Below are 21,313 nucleotides of genomic sequence, written 5' to 3'. Positions count from 1 at the left end.
GACATGTTTTCTTGAGTGTAAACAAGAAAGAGCTTAGTTTCTTGTACTTTAAAAACCAAAACCCGATCTAAGAAAATGCTCCACCATGCTCTTTCGGGTGCACACGCGCGCGCATGTACGAGAATCACTTTCGTGCGTGCGCACAAATAAGTTAGAGTGAAGAACAACAGATTGGTTTGATTAGAGTCAAGAACAAATAATTTTTTTAAAAATACAGTCTGTGGAGTCTGGTGATTCAATTGTCTTCTGGATGAACTCGTCCTGAAGTTTCTGTCTGGTAAAGGTGGCCACCTGGTTCAAGGTTTTCTTGGAGACAGTGATATAGATGATCTCCCCGGAGTCTCTGTCTGCAGCAATGGTAGACTCAGATATTTTGCAGCCCACAGGCATGGTTTGAACTTGGACAGACAGACCCACATTCTGCATTGGTCAAAAGTAGATGCTTGTCTATTGTAGTCAAAAGAAAATGTAACTTTTATCACAGGTGGCGAGACTGTCGCATGATTATCCAGTGTATATTCTCTTAAGACTTGTGCATCTTAATTAGTTTAAGAATTCCAATCCCTCTCTTAGGTCCCATTGTTTTCAGTGTTTACTGTTTGAGGTTCATCTCCACCAGTGTTAATGTTCCAAGATGTCTTTGAATGATTTTGTTAATGGAGGTAAAGCAGGTAGCTCATTCAAAATTAGCAAGCCATTGTTCTGGTGGGAGATTAACCAGATATTCATCTCCATCTCAATACCTTGGAATGTGAGGTATTTCAATGCAAGTTGCAGTGGCCATTTTAGCTGCTCTCTTTTTTTTTTTAAAAGTTTTTAATTTGGGTTTCCAACTGATGGATTAAAAAAAATTGGCATAGCACATTTTCATGACAACAGCCTTCAATGCACCAAGCCCTTTTACAATTTGAAACATAAGGCACAGTCCATTGGAAAGCTGTTGCATCTGGAACTCACTGTGTTGGGATCACTGGCACTCCCCTCTTTTTGCAGCTTTCTTCCTTTCTGCCCACAAGGTGAGGTCAGTGTATGCTGGTCAATATGAAATAGGTTTTGTGAAAGAAATGGCATCTGTGCAATGGAGTGCTCTTTATCCAGCATGAATAACAGCAGTGAAACCGATCTGTTTCTGGGATTGAATGCTTGTATGGCTTTTTGACAGAGCAGTTTTCTGGGTAAATAAGTCCACTGCAAATTTTTCTGGTGCGTACAATGACCACTTTGAAAATAACATTTTTTTTAAAAGACAGCTGATGTCAGTACCTGACGTGTCTATAATTAGCAGGTTTCACTCCAATTGTTCTCTTCAGCCAGTCACTGTCACCAATTTTGGTGGTGGACGAAATAGTTTCCATACTTGTATAATTCCCGCTCTGAATACAGCTTCTGCATCATCTTTCTTGTCATGCTCAGCTGTCACCACTGGGGGGAAATCTAGAGTAAGATCTCTGATCTGGGCGTGTGACTGACTTTCTCAACCTCACTTCAAACATTGGAGTTTAATTTTCAGTATGATTTTCCAAAATGCATTGTGTAGCTTGAATCAACGAGAGTGGGACTTGAAAAGATTGTTGCAGCAAAGTTGAGTGGGTGGGAATTCTGGCACAGTTTACTGGGGATCGACCTGCAGCCCTATTCGTCTGTGTGGATATTTGCTGCAAACAGCCCTAATTAGACAAAATCCAGGCTGACATTTCAGTGCAGTACTGAGGGAACGCAGTGCTGTCTTTCAGATGGCATATAAAAGCGAGGCCTCTTCTGCCCACTGAGGTGAATATAAAAGATCCCATGACACTATTTTGAAGAAAAGCAGGGGAATAATCCCCAGTGGCCAGCTTAATATTTTAGCCCTCAACCAGCATCACTTAAAAACAGATTATCTAGTCGCTATCACTTTGCTGTTTATGGACAAATTGGTTGCTGCGTTTCCTAAATTACAACAGTGACTACACTTCAAAAGCACTTCATCGACTGTAAGGTTCTTTTTGACATCCTGAGGTCATGACTTTTGTTACAACCAAGGCGGGAGTAATTCACTGTTAATTCAGTCCCACTACTCCACCAGTCTTAGCATAACAAATAAAGTTTCCCAACTACTGAAGAATAGTCAAATTAAACATTTTATTTTTTCCCCCAGAATAAAGCACACCAAAGCTGGTTTCTTTAAATGACAAAACAGTAACTAGTTAGTAGAAATGAACTAATAAGAAAAAACTCCTTATTTCCTTAACCCTCCTGCACACGCACATATATTCAGAGGATTTTTGGTTTACAGCTGTTTCTTAGGAATAGAAGGAATAATAAAAATAATTGAGTTTATCATGCTCTGGTAGGATGTTTTCAGTACTGAGAGAGGTCCCAGGCTAGAATAGTTAGATGCCACCCGAAGTCTCTCCTAGGTGAGGTTGATGAACAGTCTGTGATGGGTAGGCGATCATGGCAACTTAACTGCAGCAGGCGACATATGTGTCTTCCATCAGGGGTATAGCAACAGGTCTGCTGAGGTCAATAGCAGAAGGATAATTTTTCAGATTTCAGGATTTCTTAAAACACAGGAGACAGCAGGAACCACACTGGATGCGGGTTCTTCTCAAGAGATGTAGAGTTCCTTTTACAGAGAGAGGTAACACTTTTCTTGGTCTTGCTCCAGGCAGGTCAAAGCAAAGATTTCAAATGCCTGCCCTTTGTCCAACTCACTGGCTTTTTAAAGGGTTCAAAGTGGAACAAAAACCTTCCTGAACTTGGTCTCATGTCCAAACAGTGTCTCTTGTCATCCCCAAAAAAATATCTTCTCTGAGGAAGGCCAAACCCTTGTGGTTTCCTTGAAATTGCCTGCTTTCCTGTCCTTGTACAAGTTCAGCTTCCTTTCAAAACATCCATAAAGTTCAATGCTTGTTACGAGCTTCCTTTCAAAACATTGCAGGAATTCCAGCTATTTGCAGGTGTCTTCCACTGAGCAAAAATCCTTTTTCTCAGTTATTACATCTCACAGAATTCCTAGTTCTGAGTACAAAAAAAAAGCTTTTATAACACTTTATAAATGCAAGTTTCTTTGTATTGCAGACGATTTAATTTGTGTCCATCTCCGCACATCACTTCAGACAGCAAGTAGGCAGGTTTGTTTTATCACCATGGCAACAGTTGGGACTCCTATAAAAATATATGGAGGGGCTCCTTTTATGCAATTTTGATATTTTGGTAAATAGAGCAGAAAAGGACTGCAAACTGAACTTTGATCTAAGAGGGCACTTGACATGATTTTTTTTTGTTAAATGGTGAGAATAATGCATAGCACGTGCAGCAGCTGCTCACATGTTACATGTGCAGATTTATTCGTGCAATGATAGAATGCGAAGGACCAAATTTGTTCATCTACCTAAAGTGAGTACAAATCAAAAGATACATTTCACTGTCTCTGAACACATCTTTTTCTCACTTATTTCCACCCTGGCAGTCTCTTTTTTTTTTTATTTTCTCTTCCCTTTCCAATTTATACAGCATTTAAATCTTAAACAGGGCACTGGTTCCTGCATAGTGAACACTGTTTTAAATAAAAATATTGCTTTCCTGTGCTTACATGTTCAGTTTTGAACATGCATCTTCTTGATGTGCCGATCACAATACAATGTTTTCAATATGGTAATCTATTAAAAGCTCAACATATCACTTCTAATTAGAGCTTTGTTGGCTGCTGGTGTAACATCATTTTTTGTTGTAGATTTCAGCAGCAACTGATGCCCCTCCGTCATGAAAGAAACCGTGCTACATTCAGTGGTCCGCACTGGTTGGACCTCGAGCAGTAGGCTCGCCTCTGCTTAATAATGTTGGTCCTCAAAACTTGAATGACCATGGGCTGGATTTTCAAATATGGGTTGGGAATCCGATGCCCAGATAATATCTGGGTCCCAACTCCGCACTGTTGCTGTGTCGCTCGCTCAATGGTAACTTTAAATGTACATTCCCTAATTAGACTGGCGGCGAGCTCAGTGACAAATAATGGCGCCCCGCATCACCAGGAGGCGGGAGCTACCGGCAAAGCGCAAGTGGCAAAGGCGCAGGGCAGCCATGATGGGGCCTGCCGCTGCCTTGCAGAAGAGAGCAGGCAGCTCCTTGGAGGGTCAGCAGCCTCACCGAGCAGGAAAGTGGTTAAATAGAAAGTAAAGTGTACGATCCAGCACAAGACTGCTAAACCACCCCCCAATCCTGACATTTTTATCAATAATTTAGAAAAGTAATCTCTGCCTGCTTTGAACTTGACAGCGGGGGCACTGATGTGCACCAGACTGTTTGTTTCAGGTTCGGTGCTCTCACCTCTGAAAGTTGTCGTCTTGCCCTGGCCCATTTTTGTTTCAAGAAAAATAAGCTCAAGGAGCTTAATGAGCCGTTAATTGCAGACGAGCGGTTCCCCATTTGCCCTGGCACCCCACCCGACCTTTGAAAATTGCCTCATGTTCTGGAGGTGGCAGGGTCCAAATTGATTCTCAAATCATGCCCACACCCCTTCCTGACCCCACTGGCAATTGAAAATCCCCGCCCTTGTGTTTAGTTGCCAGTAAACTAAAGCTTTGGGTTTTGACAATTGGAGATGATCTTGGCTCAGAAGTATACAGTGCCTATTTCTAGTTTATGCGTCAGCATTCAATGTCAGTTTAATATCCAATTTTTGTACCTGCTGAATTGCTGCTACATTTCTATAATTAGTGGGTTGGAACTAGGAGAATATTGGAGGTTTGCAGTTGGAGTGTATAAACATTGCTGAAATTGCCTGCTTTTGGAAAGAAATTTAATTTCGGACCAATTGGGTACTGTAAATTTAAAAAAATTAATTTGCCATCTCTATTGCTAGTGTATCCATTAAGTGTTTCTGCTTCACCACTCCAAAAAGCTGAAATATTGTGTAAAATCTCTATCTTGAGATATCAACCAATAAACTTTTTGTAGAAATAGTACATGATCCTCACTGTTTCATAGGGACTGCTTAAATTAAGCAACTGCTTAAATACACAGCTAATTTGTATTTGGTGTTGATTTTGGGAGAAATCTGCTTCAAACAGAGTTACTGTCTTGTAAGTAAACTAAACAGCTCATTTGACGTCTGAATGGTATCTGGCCTGCGTTTTGTTTGCCTATCCAGTATGTTTTAGTTTCGGATTTCCTTTTTCAGTTTATTTCAATGCAAAGGTTTTCCAAAGGCACAAGTGACCAGTTTTAGAAAGGCTAATGGTATATATTTTAAATTGAGTTGTCGCTTCTGTAAGAATCTTCAAAAAGGGGTCTCACTTCTTCCCTCTAAGGTGCTAACCCCGAACTGAGTATCAAATGCGCGAAACAGACTTTGGATACAATTTTCACTTTATGTGGAACACCTTTATTAACTCACCAAGCAATAGTATATACTTACAACACTAGTTGCTTAGTAGGCCCGCGTACAGGAGCTCATTCCCGAGTGATCAGGTCCATTGAACGACTTCTCCCGCATGACTTCCTGTGATTGACCAAATCACACTTCCTGGCTGCAGCAGCAATGTCCTTGTGAGCTGTGGCTTTAAACCCCTTTCTGACCCTGGTCCCTCGACATATCAGGTAATGTTTTGAATTGGGCCATCCGATTGGGTTTCAGTGCCTTTATCAATCCCAGTATGGCTTAGCAAGACCACCTGCATTTGGTCATATCCTGCTCTCAGCAGGTGGGGGGAGGGTCTTGGGTGCATACCACCCAAGGAGGTGATATCTGCATCTTGATGAGGCAAGAAGGAAACTATTCACACATTTTTCAAAAGGCCAGTGTCCATGAGAGTGGTTGTAGATAGGCTGTCTGAGGTTATAACAGCCCAGGCTACCACATCAGTGGCATGTCCTGATGTCGTCTCTGTGTGAGGGTCCTTGTTCAGTCACAGTCTTGTTTTTATTTTTAAAAAGTCCAATATGAACCACAGCGATGATGTCTTCAGTCAGAATTCTTCTCCCTTTGTCCCGATGTCCTCCACCTCCATATTCTTGCCACCCGACGAGCCCCGCTTGCTGGTCCTCTCCACAACTGGTTACATTTCAGTTATGAACAGAAATGCAAGAGATATCCGACTGTCTTGCACTTCCTCTGGTCCATATATTAATGGATGAGAGATTATATTTATATTTTGTATTTATAGTGCATACACATCTATCAACAAATACCAACGCTTGCCCTAAATACTGTTGCAAGTGCCAACTAGTCATGGTGAATCATGGCTTGGATAACATTCTTTTATGTGACTGAACCAAAAGACTATAATGTGAAATGGCCAATTCCCCTCTGTTAATCTAAATTAGTTTTTTTGAGAGTCTAGCAAAATGTCATATGTTGCTGCTAAGCTTAAGTTTCTGATAAAGAGCACAAATCCAGAAAGTGGCTGCCAATTCAGGAGGCAAATGACGGAAAGACTTGGAGCTGCCTCCTTTTTTTAAAAAATCTATCTTCAAACAATGGAAATGCATTTAAAGTGTGGGAGCAGATTAATAGCACAATCCACCCGATGCTTATTAGCATCAGCTGATAAGGACCCTCTCAGCCAACAATATCTCCCCTTTTGGATTAAGAAAATTTATAGTATACAAAGGCAAAAAATGAAATTGGTGCAGACTAGCGTTCCAGTCAGCGTATATGTCTGAATTGGAATGAGCAGATGCTTTGTGAATTACTCACTGACATTGAAACACTGAATCTGCACTATTAGAACAGGCTCCTGTGGAGGAAACCATATCAAAATTATTTTGCAATGAACACTACATCTGTGAGATTTTTGAATAAAAGAGACTGCAGAGGAGTGCAAATGGCTTTCACTTTGAGGATTTCCCTCAATTTTAAAGCAACTTATTTTCTTAGGACAGCGGTTGAGGGTGTTTAGACAAGGGACCCTCTTGAAACAGCATGCAAAAATTCTTACTCTGAGTCGGAGAAATGAAAGTTTTACAGTTTAGCCGTTTCTTAGCTTTTTACTTGCAGTTTTTGTTTTTTGTTTCAGTATAGTGAGGCATAGACTTTTTAGTAGTTACATTTATCCTTCAGGATATAAATTGAAGTGAATCCAGGCCTTGCTGCGTTCAAATTAGCTGCTGTGTTTCCTACCTTACAACAGGGACTGCAGTTCAAAAGTATTTAATTGGCTGTAAAGTGCTTTGGGACATTGTGAAGTCATGTAAGATACTGTATAAATGCAAGTTTTTCCACTGCATTTACTAATGGATCTTGTACATGATTTTTGTTGAGGGGGGAAAGGATGGCTCATTGCAGTTGCACTGTGCCATCTGAACGTCAAGGGGATCTAAAGTTGGCAAATGAGTTGGAAGTATTGTATTTGAGAAAAGAGCACCACAAAAGGGTTCATGCAAAATGCAAGCACCCTAATGCCGATGAAACAAAAGCTGTCGAAACAAGGACCTGTTGGCAGCATTTGAAAGTGATGGAAATTCACATCTGACTCAGCAGCCTTAGCTCAATTGAACAGGACTGATGTTTATAGATGTGCAAAGGGCAGCATTTATGCTAATTTGCTGATTCTTTTCAAGTTCAGAGCACATGATCTGAGACGAGGGTCTTTATGATCTTGCTTTTGGCTACCACGATTCTCGTCACTATGTACAAAAACAAACAACAGTTGAGACAAAGTTGCAAGACAGTAAAACTGAAGTCACCAGAAATTGCATAAATCTCAGAACACTTAAATATGGCTTCTAATTGACACTAAGGAGTCGCACTGAAAAGTATTTTAAACTTGAAACCAGTTATTTTTAGCTCAGTTATTCTGACTTCCAGTTGACCTTTTTAAGATCTCCATAATTCACCCAAGGGTTGCAGCAATTAGGTGACACACCAATTTCAAAATACCTTGCATTGTTCACTGTTTTGAGCAGGACAATGTTACGAGAGTTGTGAATATGCTTTGAATCGAGTTAGATATTTAGACCACCCCTTCCCCAGTTCCCAGCTTAAACCCACGTGCTATACAGCATCAAATTGTAACCATTTGCCATACACAGTAATTAAAATCTGTTATTAATCCTGCTGCATTCTCATGTCAAGTCTTGGCATTGATGGGCCATTTGGATCTCAAGACAACTGTGTTAGATTCTTGAATCAAATTAAAATAGATGCTGTAAAACAATGAGGGAGCTCCACCTCAAAATCAGCTTCACAGTGACTTAGTACCCTGTGTGAAGCATAGATTTTAAAATGGACTTGTTTGGAAAAGGGTGAGGCTTGATTTATAGTCTACTCAATGCTGGCAAGTTGGCTGTCCTGTTGGATCTTTAATATTAAAATGCAATTCAACGTGTGATGGTTTCATATAAATAATACATTTCCAAGAGCTAGAGAATGACATAGATCCAGTAATAGAATGTTCTCTTATATATGTGGTACGCTAATGTCCCAACATATGACATTTCTCCCCTTCCTCACAAAAAGGTACCCCTTAAGCTAGGTTCTACATTTAATGCTAAAAAAGTCATATTTCATGCACTAATATCAATGTAAATTGAGTATTTTGCTGGGCAAAAGTATTATTGAGTAAATGTTCACTTGTGGATGACCATCTAATCTACTGAGGGCTGCAGCTCCTGTGCTTTGTGCTGCTTTTCACAACTGAACTGGTGGGAACATACACCTCGCCATCCAGTCCCCTCAACACAGCATTATCTTGCAAATTTGGCACATTAAGTAAGTGCTCATGTTCTCTGTTTCTGAGACTTCTTAATTCTTCTCTGAACATGCACTTCAAATCTTTTTTTCTCAAACAGGGAGAACCTTACTGGAAAAGCTTTTTGGACAACAGGAAAAGGTGCAGCTTGCAAGCGAACATGAGGAAGCAGAGAAACTTTGCTCTCGTATTCTGGCCATGGGTTTGCTACTTCCATTCGGGGACTGCTTCAGAGAACAATTTTGTGGAGAAGTACCACAAGCCACTGCTAAGTTTGATGTGAGTCTTTTTTTTTTTCTTCATTCATTCGTGTAGGATTCATACTGAATCTGGTCATCTCTGAATTAAAGTTGTCAGGAAATTTATCTCCTCATTTCTTGTTGGATAGAAATTTAGTTCCAATGTAATATGTGGTGGTGGGAGCTGCTGCATGTGTGAATTACTGCACCATTCGATTGAAATGTACAAGCTTGGAGTTTTAATGTATGATAGCAATTTACAAATCAAGGGCTTGCCACGATTTATGTATCTATGCATATATAAAATAGGGTTGTGGACCCTGCAGGTTTGCCCTGGAGTCTGCAGCATTTAAAGATTGGTCTCCTGGACACTGCTGCAAGCAACCCTGGGAGGAGAATTGTAGGAATATTTAAAGAATTTTTTTTTTTTTGAATTTGCTTTGAACACTTGCCTTTATTAAGGGGGGGGGGGGCGGTTTGCTGGGTGGGGCAGTTGGAGGTGTGAGGTCATGTGGTGAAACCTCCAGGAATATGTTCAACCAATGTTGGCAACCCAAAAATATACAATGATGTAATAATTCTTCTCTGTTGCCAAGTTGGGTGCTGCATTAGATAGGAGTTTGAAGGAGACCAAGGTTTCTCCCCGCCCTCCCATTTCCCACCACCACCCCCACCCCAAGTGATTTGCCCAATATATAAAGGAGGGTAACGATGTCAAGTCTTAAAACCTATTTTTATGCAAAGCTGAATTATGGCACTTATCAAAGGTGCTATTCCCACCTTGTTGATCTCTGTCAATGGACCACGTTATCAAAGTCTCGTGAATTTGAGTATGTGCTCAAATAAAAACAAGAAATGTTGGAAATACTCAGCGGGTCTGGCAACTCTGCTTCTCTCTCCACAGATGGTAACGTTTCAGGTCAGTGACCCTTCTTCAGAATTGACAAATATTAGAATATAAAAGATTTTAAGCAAGTAAAGCAGGAGTGGGGCAAGAGATAACAAAAGAGATGTTTATGGGACAAGGTCACCGAGAATAACTGACCAGAAGGTCATGGAGCAAAGGCAAATGGTATGTTAATGGTGTGCTGAAAGACGAAGTGTTAGTGCAGTGAGGGTGTGAAAAGACTGTAAAGCATAAAGCACTCCAAGCACAAACATTAAAAAAAATTTATGTCTTCCATTTTCCTCAACCGAGGATTCCCCCCCCCCCCCCCCCCCCACTGTGGTTGACAGGGCCCTCAAACGTGTCTGGCCCATTTCCCACACCTCTACCCTCACCCCTTCCACTCCCTCCCAGAACTGCAACAGGGTTCCCCTTGTCCTCACTTTCCACCCCACCAGCCTCCACATCCAAAGGATCATCCTCTGCCACATCCAGTGTGATGCCACTACCAAACGCATCTTCCCTTCCCTTCCCCTGTCAGCATTCCGAAGGGATTGTTCCCTCCGCTACACCCTTATCCACTCCTCCATTACCCCCACCAACTCTGCACCTTCCCTGAAATCGAAGGAGGTGTAATACCTGCCCATTTACCTCCTCCCTCCTCTCCTCACTATCCAAGGCCCCAAACACTCCTTTCAGGTGAAGCAGCGATTTACTTGTACTTTCAATTTAGTATACTGTACTCGCTGCTCTACATTGGGGAGACCAAACGCAGATTGGGTGACCGCTTTGTGGAACACCTCTGCCAAGTCCGAAAGCATGACCCCGAGCTTCCGGTTCCTTGCTGTTTCAACACCCCCCGAGGAACAGCATCTCATTTACCGATTAGGCACAGTACAGCCTGCAGGACTGAACATTGAGTTCAATAATTTCAGAGCATGACTGGACCCCCCTTTTTATGTTTAGCTATTTTTAAATTTTTTTCTTTTGGTCTTTTTTATTTGGTTATTTTATTTTAGGTTTTTTAATGTGTTTACTTTATTTCTACTGTGCCTACCCACTTTACTGTTCTTAAAACACTTTTTGAATGTAGCGCTTGGAGTGCTTCGTGCTTTATAGTTGATTCACACCCTCTCTGTACTAAGGCCTTGTCTTTCAGCACACCATTGACATACCATTTGCCTTTGCTCCATGACCTTCTGGTCAGTTATTCTCTGTGACCTTGTCCTATCAACACCTCTTTTTTGTTATCTCTTGCCCCCCCCCCACGATTTACTTGCTTAAAATCTTTTACATTTCTAATATTTGTCAATTCTGAAGAAGGGTCACTGACCTGAAACATTAACTCTGCTTCTCTCTCCACAGATGCTGCCAGACCTGCTGAGTATTTTCAGCATTTCTTGTTTGTATTTCCGATTTCCAGCATCTGCAGTATTTTGCTTTTATTATACTCTGTGCTCAAGCCTGTTCACTGGCCTATATTTAAGTGAGCAAATTTAACATAACGATCAATCAGCTGAAACTCTTACTGCTACCAGACCACCAACTCCAGTAGTTTCTAAGCCTTAAGTGGCAGCACTGTGGAAAAATCATTCTCGCCATTGTTTTAAGTGGGGGAGAAGCTATGAAAATCAGTTTCCAACTGGAGCAGTGCAAAAGACCAAAACAAATTGAGTGATGGGGTAAATCGCTGACTCCATAATTTCCTCTTTGCTTTGCTTAAGGATCTCGCCAGTGCTGATGTCATTTACAAGTCGCCAGGAAAGTCTGGGTGAATACAACGAGTATCTCACTGTAGCCTTGTGCAATTTTTGATTGGTATCTCAGCTGCACTAATGCTGGAATTAAATGTTGAGGAAAGCTACAATTAAAGCTGGTGCATATATTTAATTATGAACAATTCAAAAGTGAGAGTATTGGTTTATGGAGTAGTAGCAATTGCCAAGATACAAATCAAGCAAGTCTCCTCTTCACCCTTTCTCACATACTAACATGCAGAAGCAGGGACAACTGTCAGCGTTGTGCTTATTTTCACTGCTGCCACACTAGGTGACATGCAACACTCGCACTGGCCTAGTCCTGAAAGGTCTATAACGTAACTTTTTGCAGGATGAGGAAGCACAGGGAAGGCAAGGTATGCGAGTGAGGGTAATGAATACAATGGGGTTTCAATAATATTTTTATAATGTCTAAGTTGACATTACTATTGGGTTCCGGTTACCTTAAATGCAGAATAAATATCATCTTTTTTGAAACTATCCATAATTCAAACCAGGCAGGAGGAATTTGAGTCAACAGGGACTTGATTTTTTTTATCCTATTCACTAAACTGGTTCTAAAACCAGGAAAAGCCACGAGGATACTCATCAGGTCAGTCAGAACCTGCTTGCGGAATTGACATTTATGTGCTAAGGTCACTTCTGTTCTACTATCTCCTGTTCTCTGCTTAAGCACATTACGGGTCATGCTATTTTTTTCCTCTGTGAGGATCTGTTGTGTTTTTGTTTTCCTACCGTCGTCTTTTTCTGTTTTTTAAAATGCTGTTCATCTGCAGTGTTATCCCATTCTGATGGCGGGTTCCACCCGAAATGTCTCGTCTGTGCTCTCTCTATAGGTTTTAACTGACCTGAGTGTTTGCCACAAGTTAGGAACCGAAACAGAAAATGATGCAATCAGATCAGAGTATCAATGGAAGCTTGTGCCTTGACCTTCTGATTGGGATATCCTAAAGGATACATTCGCTTTAAATAGTTTAGTGTTGGCATCACAAGTGGTAAAAGTAGGCCTTGGTACACAGATGATGAGGCAAGCAGCAAGACTATGGGACTAGAGTGATTTCCAAACATTCATTGGTATCATTATGCACAATCTGGAATATCTTTCACTTCCTTTCTGTACATATAAAGACCCGGGTTTCACATACAATTAAACATTTCATTTTTCCCTTGTTTCCCTCCTTCCTCAGCCCTCAAGTGTGTCCTATATCAAATATAGCCCTGTAAGAAAGGGAAGGAAACCAGCGAGAAGCAGCTTGGAAATCTGACATGATACCGCTTATTCCAAGAGTCCAGTATCTTTCTTTTTAAAAACACATTACTTGTTCTAATTTAATGGCTTTCTGTTGGCAGCTTTTTTTTGACTTCACGCAACTCCTTACCTTATCCTACTTGCTGTCTTGCAAGTAAGGACACACTTTGTCTCTGGAACCTCTAGAAAAGGTGAAATAGCTGATCTGGATGTTTGCTTTGAAGGTATTTTCCAAATCAGTGTAGTGTTCTGTCAAGTACGGTGGCTTGATTTTGTATTTGCATAAATAGCTCTACAAGTATAGATACAGTCAAAACCTTTGCTCTAGATTGGCAATAATGTTTGAGCTCAATAGTCCACTATAGGTATATTTGGTGCAGGCCATTAAGCAAGGTATTCTGTTCTTTGAGAATGTAAAGTTGAAGATTTTTTGAGGTTCCTGCTAGACTAAATACTAGAACTTCCTTTCCTATGACAAAGTGGCGAGTACTTCAAAAACAGCCAGAATGTCTTGGCAGCAATGCCCAGAGTAGCTTCAACTTGCCAAGTCATGAAGCTCCCAAATAAGAAGGGACTTGTGCTCACTTAATCTGACTCCTCACCTGGGGATCTGCCACAGAGGTACTTCAATTTGCAGGACAGTATACCTGGAGACCTCACCAACAAAGTCAAACTTCATACACTCTGTTTGTTGACTGAACATACTTTGGAGACAAGAGAATGTCCAGAAACAGACCTCCTGTTGGCAGCTGTTTCTTTTTGAAAAGCTAATATTCTGCTCCAGAAGTTAAGGCTTCAGGGCTATTATATTGATTTCCATGGTCTGTTGATTTCTGCAAAGGAAAGTTTAATCCTTTTTTTCCTTAATTTGTTTTCATCAGATCATTTAAGATCTGAATTTTTTTTACCTCCTTTTTTTTCAATGAGAGGCTTTGGTTTGGAGTCTGAAAAGCAGGAATTATTGATATAAAAAGGAGGACTAAATATGGCACAATGACTTAAAGCTTCCAACTGTCAGCTGGTATTTGAAAAGAGGAGCCTAACTGAGGGTTTTCTGCTGTCACTGGTTCTAATGATACTGTCGGAACTGTTTGGAGCTCTGGATTTGCGTGTTTGTGAGCTGCTTGCATTGATAACCATTGTTTTGCCAGTGCTTGTTTAGCAAAGCACTTGGTGAATTTCTTTTACTGGCATGTACTGTTCAGTGTGAATAAGATTGCTCATATAGTCAGATATTTCCTTTCTTTTTGAAGGTCTAGATTATGAAGTAGACATTTTGATTTTTTTCAACTAGTGATGGGATCACAATTCTAATACAAGTGGTTTCTGTTTTATCAGACATTGTAATTTGTGCTACATGTGACAGTGTGAGCTTGTTTCACTCCCTGGAGAAATAGCTTTTCTTTAGTGTCAAGCTAAGCATCAAAGTACTTTTGTTAAAATTCTCGATGCTAGGTATATGCTCACTCTCTTCTATTGTGATTTTGGAACTATGCAGCAAGTTTACATCAGCCATAAATTGTCAGTTAAGCATCTAATAACCTAGCTTCAGAACCAGGATTGCTCTGAAATTAATATTGGTATAACTAATAAAATATTATAAAGCGCAGGTTTTTGGAAAACAAAACTTCATTCATAAAATTTATAAAAGTACATTTACATATCAGTTCAAATTTAACATTACATAAATGCAATACAGTTCAATTTCTTTCAGTACTGTATGTGGCACCTTGGTGTCTCAACACTTGCTGTTACAGGTTATATTTACAATATACATTTCATGTTAAACATACAACCTGACTGAGGGATTTACATGAGTTCCGGCCCCTGGGTTTACTATACAAGGAGGGTCTTAGACAGTGTCCTTTCTCAATTGAGCCTTTTGTGGCGATTGCTGCAAGCTTTAGTGAATCCCTCAGCTGTAGTCCTGGAACTTGGAGTGTGCCACTCTGCAACACTCAGTCATGCACAGGTATTTGTCTTTTAGATGGAACTAAGTTCAAACTTTAGCTTAGCTAGAAGTGTTGAAAACAAGGCTGTACTCTACTCATACTCCATCATGGTGAGACACCGCTGGGCACCAAAGAACTGTGAGAGATCGAGAACGGATGGAAATTTTGCATAGCTTGCACAAGTAGGCCTCTGCTAGCCAATGAATGGTCATAAAGACTTGAGCCATCTCAAATGTAAGAAACGAGCAGCTGTTGTGGAAGTGAATATAAAAATTTGGAATCGGAATGAATGTGCAATTCTGAAGGGAGATGCTTTGTTGAGTTGTTTTTGACCATGGTTTTTAACTTTGTCCCATCTGTCGAGCTGAGAATAAAATGGTAAATATAGACTGTATGAATAATGTTTAGTCAAACAGGAACTTGTGATACCTTGAAATAAGACAAGACAGAATCAATTTACATACATTAGCACATGTTGATCAATTTGCATGAAAATTTATACCCAGTGCCAATCTTGAAAGTTGCTTTGGGCCATTCATAGATGTTTGTGTTTGGGACATTTTACTTGACATAATAAATGTTCAAATTTTGTCATTTTAGAATAGATGCAGTGTAAAGTAAAATGTATGCAATTTTGTGATGTACAGCTTGTTTTATATCTAACACGAATATTACTTTGAAGAATAAAGGAAATGAATTATTTGGTGGTTTAATTTCCTCATAAAATAATGGACTGGAGTTTAACCTAAAAATAGGGTGCAATTAGGTCAGGTTGAATGATGTGGTTAAAGTCTAAGAAATCTGTTTCCTGACCCAAACGTGCCCATTTCTGGCTTTAACTGAGGCCAGAAGTTGGGTGGACAGCCAACCTGCTCTGAGGAGATGGGTTAGAACTTTATAATAATGGGGCTTTGAGCCTCATTGTCATTTTACTTTTCAACTTTAATTACTGTCGGCTGAGTTTCCTGAGTGTGGGTTGGCAGCTTCCTTGAGGTGAAGACTTGGTGGATTCAGAGGTTAAGTGCCTTCACACCTACCTCCTGGATCTAGGAGCTTGCCTGAGAAGCCTCCACTATCTGGCAACTCCCAACCAAACTTCTCCCTTGCCCACTGCTTTCCCCGCCCCCACCCTTAAGTTCCCGCCTCTGAGTCACAAGGTCCCAAGTTGAAGTCCCACTCCACGGCTTGAGCACAAAAATCAAGGAGATGCTATCTTCAAACTGAAGTCCCAGCTGCCTGCTTGGGCAGATGTAAAAGTTCCCATAGCATTATTTTGAAGAAGAGCAGGGGAGTACTCTGTGGTGTCCTGGCTAATATTTATCCCTCAATCAACATCACTTTTTTTTTTTTAAAAGTTATCCGATCATTATCCCATTACTGTTTGTGGATGTTTGCTGTGTGCAGCTTGGCTGCCATGTTTCTTACATTACAACAGTGACTGTACATCAAAAGCACTTTGTCTGTAAAGCACATTGAGATGGTCATGACAAACGGAATATAAATGCATTTTTAAAAAAAGTCCTTGATGCCTTTTTAAGGTGTCTCCCTCATTCATGTACAAAATTATGAAGGGCCTAGATAGAGTAGACAGGAAGGACCTGTTTCCCCTAGTGGAGAGGTCAATTTCCAGGGGACACTGATTTAAGGTGATTGGTAAAAGGATTAGAGGGGACATGAGGAAAAACTTTCACCCAGAGGGTGGTGGGTGTCTGGAATTCACCATCAGGAACGGTGGTGGAGGCAGAAACCCTCAATTCTTTTAAAAGGTACCTGGATCTGCACCTGAAGAGCAGTAACCTGGAAGGTGGGATTAGATTGGGCAGCTAGTTTGTTCGGCCGGTATGGACACGACTGGCTGAATGGCCTCCTTCTGTGCTGTAATTTTTCTATGGTTCATGGTGAATGTGGTAATGCTAATCCTTGCATGTGCCAATAGCATTGGTTTTCTTTCTGTCGAGTTAGCCCATATGAGAAGAACCTCCAGGAACTTTCTGGGAATGTATACTTCACTGTTTGGACTATTGGCTGGTATAACACTTTGGTGTTGGCAGACAATGCATTGAGGGGAGGTGGTGGCGTAGTGGTATTGTCACTGGACTAGTAACCCAGAGACCCCAGGGTATTGCTCTGGGAATCTGGGTTCAAATCCTACCACAGAAGAAGGTGGAATTTGAATTCAATTAATAAATCTGGAATTAAAAAAGCTAGTCTAATGGCCATGAAACCATTGTCGATTGTTGTAACAACCCATCTGGTTTGCTAATGTCCTTTAGGGAAGGAAATCTGCTGTCCTTACCTGGTCTGGCCTACATGTGACTCAGACCCACAGCAGTGTGGTTGACTCTTGCATGCCCTCTGAAATGGCTTAGCAAGCCACTCCGTTGTATCTAACTGCTTCGAAGCCGATAAAAACAGCACTGTGGGTGTACCTACCCCACATGGACTGCAGCGGTTCAAGAAGGCAGCTCACCACCAACTTCTCAAGGGCAATTAGGGATGGGCAATAAATCCTGGCCTGGCCAGCGACACCCACATCCCATGAATGAATTTTTTTTTTAAAAAAGTACAAGAACTTCTGCTAAAATGCAGTTTACCCCTAGATCAATGCATTGCATGGCTGTAAAATCTAGTCGAGATGAAATTGCCTTGCAGCCGATTTTTTTTTTTTCACAGTGCCAGTTTTTCTTCTCTATTTACTTGAATATTATTGCCCAGATTTTTAATTTCAAACCAAGTAAAAGGGACAGAGAGACTAGGAGATGAGCCTTGAAAAAGAGTTAACTATTATTCTGTGAACTTCAATGGAAAGAAAATCAGGTGTGTGATGAAAAATCTGCTGCCAACTCGCCCCAAGCCCAATTTGTGCTGCTGACGTAGATCACTTTCACTCCCAACATTTGTTAGCAGCCATTTTATATGGAATAAGGTGCATCACATCCCAGATCTGGGCTTCTGCAGTTTTGATCATATATACAAACATTGTATAAATGACTAGGTTTGTTAGCTGTTTCAGGGTACAAGATTTCACATGTCCGAGAACAATTCTTTCCACTAGAGAATCAACTGAGTTCGGTTGAGGTATTCAAGCCCACTTTTTGAAGTGTGGGCCATGGCTAGAGTATTAAATGAGAATCCAGATGAAAGCACTTTTGACATTTTAACCTTGGCCCGTTGCTCATATTTTTTATGCATTAAAAATAAACCAACATAAAACTTTGCAGTTTGATGCCATGCCAATCGGTTGAACGCCAGCAACTATTGTAAATGTCAGTAATCCTGCTGGTAACGTGCTGATCCTGAGTACATAATCCCAATACAAAGTTCACGTTTTAACAATGTTGTCCTTTCAGACTTGAGCTCTGCCTCCTGAAGTATAGGTATTCATTATTTAAGCAACATAACTGGCCTTGCTTTCAACGGCAGCATGTGTCTGACATATCCGCATGCGTCCGTTTATAGCGTATCAGGGCAACTTGGGATTTTTCTGCATTTCCCTTGCTGTTCTTTGTTTTGTCACTGCCCTGCATGTCTCAGTACATGCTGTCTTTGTTCTGCAATACAGGCTCTGAACAGATTAAGGAAAATTGTAGGAATTTGGAGAGCAGCCCTTTTGGTTGCTGTTTAGCGCAACAAGAAAAATCAATTGATGTCGAGTGAGAGCATTAACGTGTCGGCTTTTGCTGATTTCTACCAAAATTGCTCCTTGAAGTTAACACGCACTAAAACCCCACACACGAATAAATCCTACTCCATAATTAGTGCCTTCAAAAGAAAACCCTCTTAAAGTTTGCAGCTGCTACCCTTGAATATCTATTCAGTGGAAGACTGTTGGGTACAGTGAGTTAATCTCCATTTGAGTTCTGTACAGTACCTATTATAAGTGACTATGTCTTGCATCTATGATCTGAAGCTTAATATTTTGCCTCGCCTTTACCCAAAGTGCTTTTGTAGCTTTGTAAATGTATTTGTGTAGCAACTTATTGGATTGAAACATTTCTGTGCTTCACGTAATGCATTACTTTTTAAATAGTGACTTTTGTGACAAACACAGCAGCCATTTTACATGCAAAGATTCCCCATGAACAATGATTGATTGATTAGTCTGCTTTGTTTTTTAGGAGTAGTAATTGAATAAGCCACTTGTAGTCAAGACACCAGGGGACTGTTACCCAAATAGTGTAGTGACTCTTTTTAGAACAAGCAGATAGGACTCCGATTTGATGTTTCATTTAAGGAACAAAATCTTTGACAATCCAGCACTCCTCCAGTACTATATTAGAATATCATCTTGAATACTAAGCTCAAATCCTTATTTGATCTGACACTGATCTTTCTCTCTAGGATGAAGTAGTTTAAGGTTTGGATAGGTGTTGGATTTGAGGGGTGATTTTTCCTCTGAGTGACTCTGAAAGCATGGGACCTGCTTGTCTTATTGTGAATATAAGGTTGTGATGCACATCCTTCACTACTGTGTGAAATACAGATAATGTAGATTGAAATGTACTTCCTCCTCTTGCTTTGTTAATTTAGATTTATGAAGGTGTAGTTGACCATTGGTATTTGTGTATCGTCTCCTCTTGACCTTTCTTCCTCTGTCTGTTCATATTACAGAAATATGCATCCATGCCCCAATTTAAGTAATACTTGTGCAGTAAAAACACCCTTATAATATGGGGTGGTGTAAATTACAGATGGGGCTTTTTCTATACCTGTCTTCACTATGGAGAAACTGAGGTCAACTGGGTTTTCAACAGCATACTAAGCCATAACTACTGTTGAACAATCTCTCTGGCCCTGGGAGATTAATTTTGCATCTAATGTCAGATTTTTCCCATTATGATTCCATAGCTTTTTTCTCTGTTTTAAACATTTGTTTGATATTTCAGTTTCTAATGTGTGTGTTGCAATTTTTTTTGTTCTCTGTAAAACTCAGTGAAGGCTGACTGATCAGTATTTTTAACTTGCTGATTTGCTGTCTGAGAATAATTCAATGTGATTGGCTGCTTACCCAGCTTGATGTCATGGCCATTTGCTGGAAGCCTGGAGATCCCCTTGACTTGGTGCCAGATTCAAATTAACGTTGGGAAAGGTGAAATCCATGTTGCAGAAATTGCTAGATCTTTGAGAGAAGCTTTTTTCACTGACCACAAAATCCAGGCCCATGTATTTTCCTCATTTATGTTGTCACAAATCAGTCAGTTCTTTCAAAGTTCCCACATGTGTTCTGTCATGCACACCCCCACCTGCTAAGAATAAGGCACATTAATTTCACCACATGAACATTGATTTTTAAACTGTTACTGGAGTAAAGAAATAACTTTAAATTTAAAAAAAATCACCAGACCCTTGACTGGAAAGACACTTGCATAGTAACAGACAGTACTTGGAAAGGACAAAGGGGTCACTCCCTGCTCCAATTTAATCCACAATGGACTTTTGATTAACAGACATCGAGGGTGAAGCTCTCATTCCAGGTTGATTGCTAAGATGGCTGAATACACAGTGATGTGGTCACACCCCCAGTCACATGACTAACCTGCTGGGAAACCTGAGTTTTGAATTTGAACTTGCCACAGAGAATTTGAACTCAAAGCTGTTTGCTCCGGAACTGACCAAACCTCTCGTGGCTGGCTTGCTGCCACCTCTTCTGTCTGCTCTCATCTCATTCTTGCCAGCTTCGGAATCCATTGAAGACACATGAGCCCTGAGAAAGAAAAGTCTCCTTCAGTGAACAAGGTTTAACAAGAATACTGGGCCCCAACGAAAAGCAAGATCTACCTACAAGCAAGGACTGTACAGTGAGCTCGAAGCACAGTAACAAAAACCCCTCTTCGGAGATTGCATCAAACCTCTCCACTATTTTTCTTCTCTTTTCTGTCTCTATTTGCATGTGCGTCTGCATGCTGGCGTGGCGTGTATCTGTAGGCATTAACTGAATTAGAGTTTAAGTTTTTTAATATTTCACTTTTTTTCTTTAAACCCAAGAAAGCCTGTTTGTGCTCATTTCTGTGCCTTTATAACTGGAAAGCAGTGAACAAGGATTCACCTAGGGGAAGCGAAAACAGTCTGTTTAAAATGAAACCCTGTTACAGCAAGACCACGTGAAGGCTGAAAGAGACCCCTAGACACCTTTTCTCACCTGGTCGTAACAGTTCCAATGACTGACTTTTTTTTTTCTTGATGCACAACGCAGCCTCTCCTTTGGCATTTGTACTGTAGTATATCCCATTGTTTGTGCTGTGACTCTTAGCACGTACTGTTAACCTGCTATAACAGAGGAGTTGTTTGTGTAACAGTCCTGAGTATTCAGCTGGTTGGATTATAGTGTAAAAGTGAAAGAGAATGGTGGTGCTCCAGCCACATGACTGAAACGAGACACTAAATCCTGATCATGTTTATGCAAATTGATTTTTCTAACTGGTCTGCTGCCTGCTTTGACCAGTAAGCATTCGACTTGCAATAACCTTGCCGTGTCCTTGGATGTGCGTAAATAGTTTGAACGGCGCTAGTTTTTACAGTGAATGTCGCTGCTGG

At 40.6% G+C, this 21,313-nt stretch overlaps 1 protein-coding gene and 1 long non-coding RNA gene across 2 annotated transcripts in view; one reads left to right on the top strand and one right to left on the bottom strand.

The window, feature by feature from the left end:
- LOC137376727 (formin-2-like) overlaps positions 1-21,313 on the top strand; it is a 411,942-nt gene that overhangs the window by 39,710 nt on the left and 350,919 nt on the right. The window contains exons 2-4 of the mRNA XM_068045702.1: positions 8,776-8,954; positions 14,815-14,889; positions 16,716-16,862. Coding sequence (XP_067901803.1) covers positions 8,776-8,954; positions 14,815-14,889; positions 16,716-16,862 — 401 coding nt within the window. The remainder of the gene's footprint in view (positions 1-8,775; positions 8,955-14,814; positions 14,890-16,715; positions 16,863-21,313) is intronic.
- On the bottom strand, positions 14,559-21,092 carry LOC137376535 (uncharacterized). The gene is made up of 4 exons (XR_010976271.1): positions 20,919-21,092; positions 20,316-20,483; positions 19,788-20,025; positions 14,559-15,143 (listed from the first exon to the last, which is right to left on the bottom strand). It is a non-coding gene; the product is annotated as an uncharacterized lncRNA (long non-coding RNA).

The sequence above is a fragment of the Heterodontus francisci genome, chromosome 13, assembly GCF_036365525.1.
Source record: "Heterodontus francisci isolate sHetFra1 chromosome 13, sHetFra1.hap1, whole genome shotgun sequence".
NCBI lineage: Eukaryota > Metazoa > Chordata > Chondrichthyes > Heterodontiformes > Heterodontidae > Heterodontus > Heterodontus francisci.
This window is presented reverse-complemented; position numbering and strand designations above follow the sequence as displayed.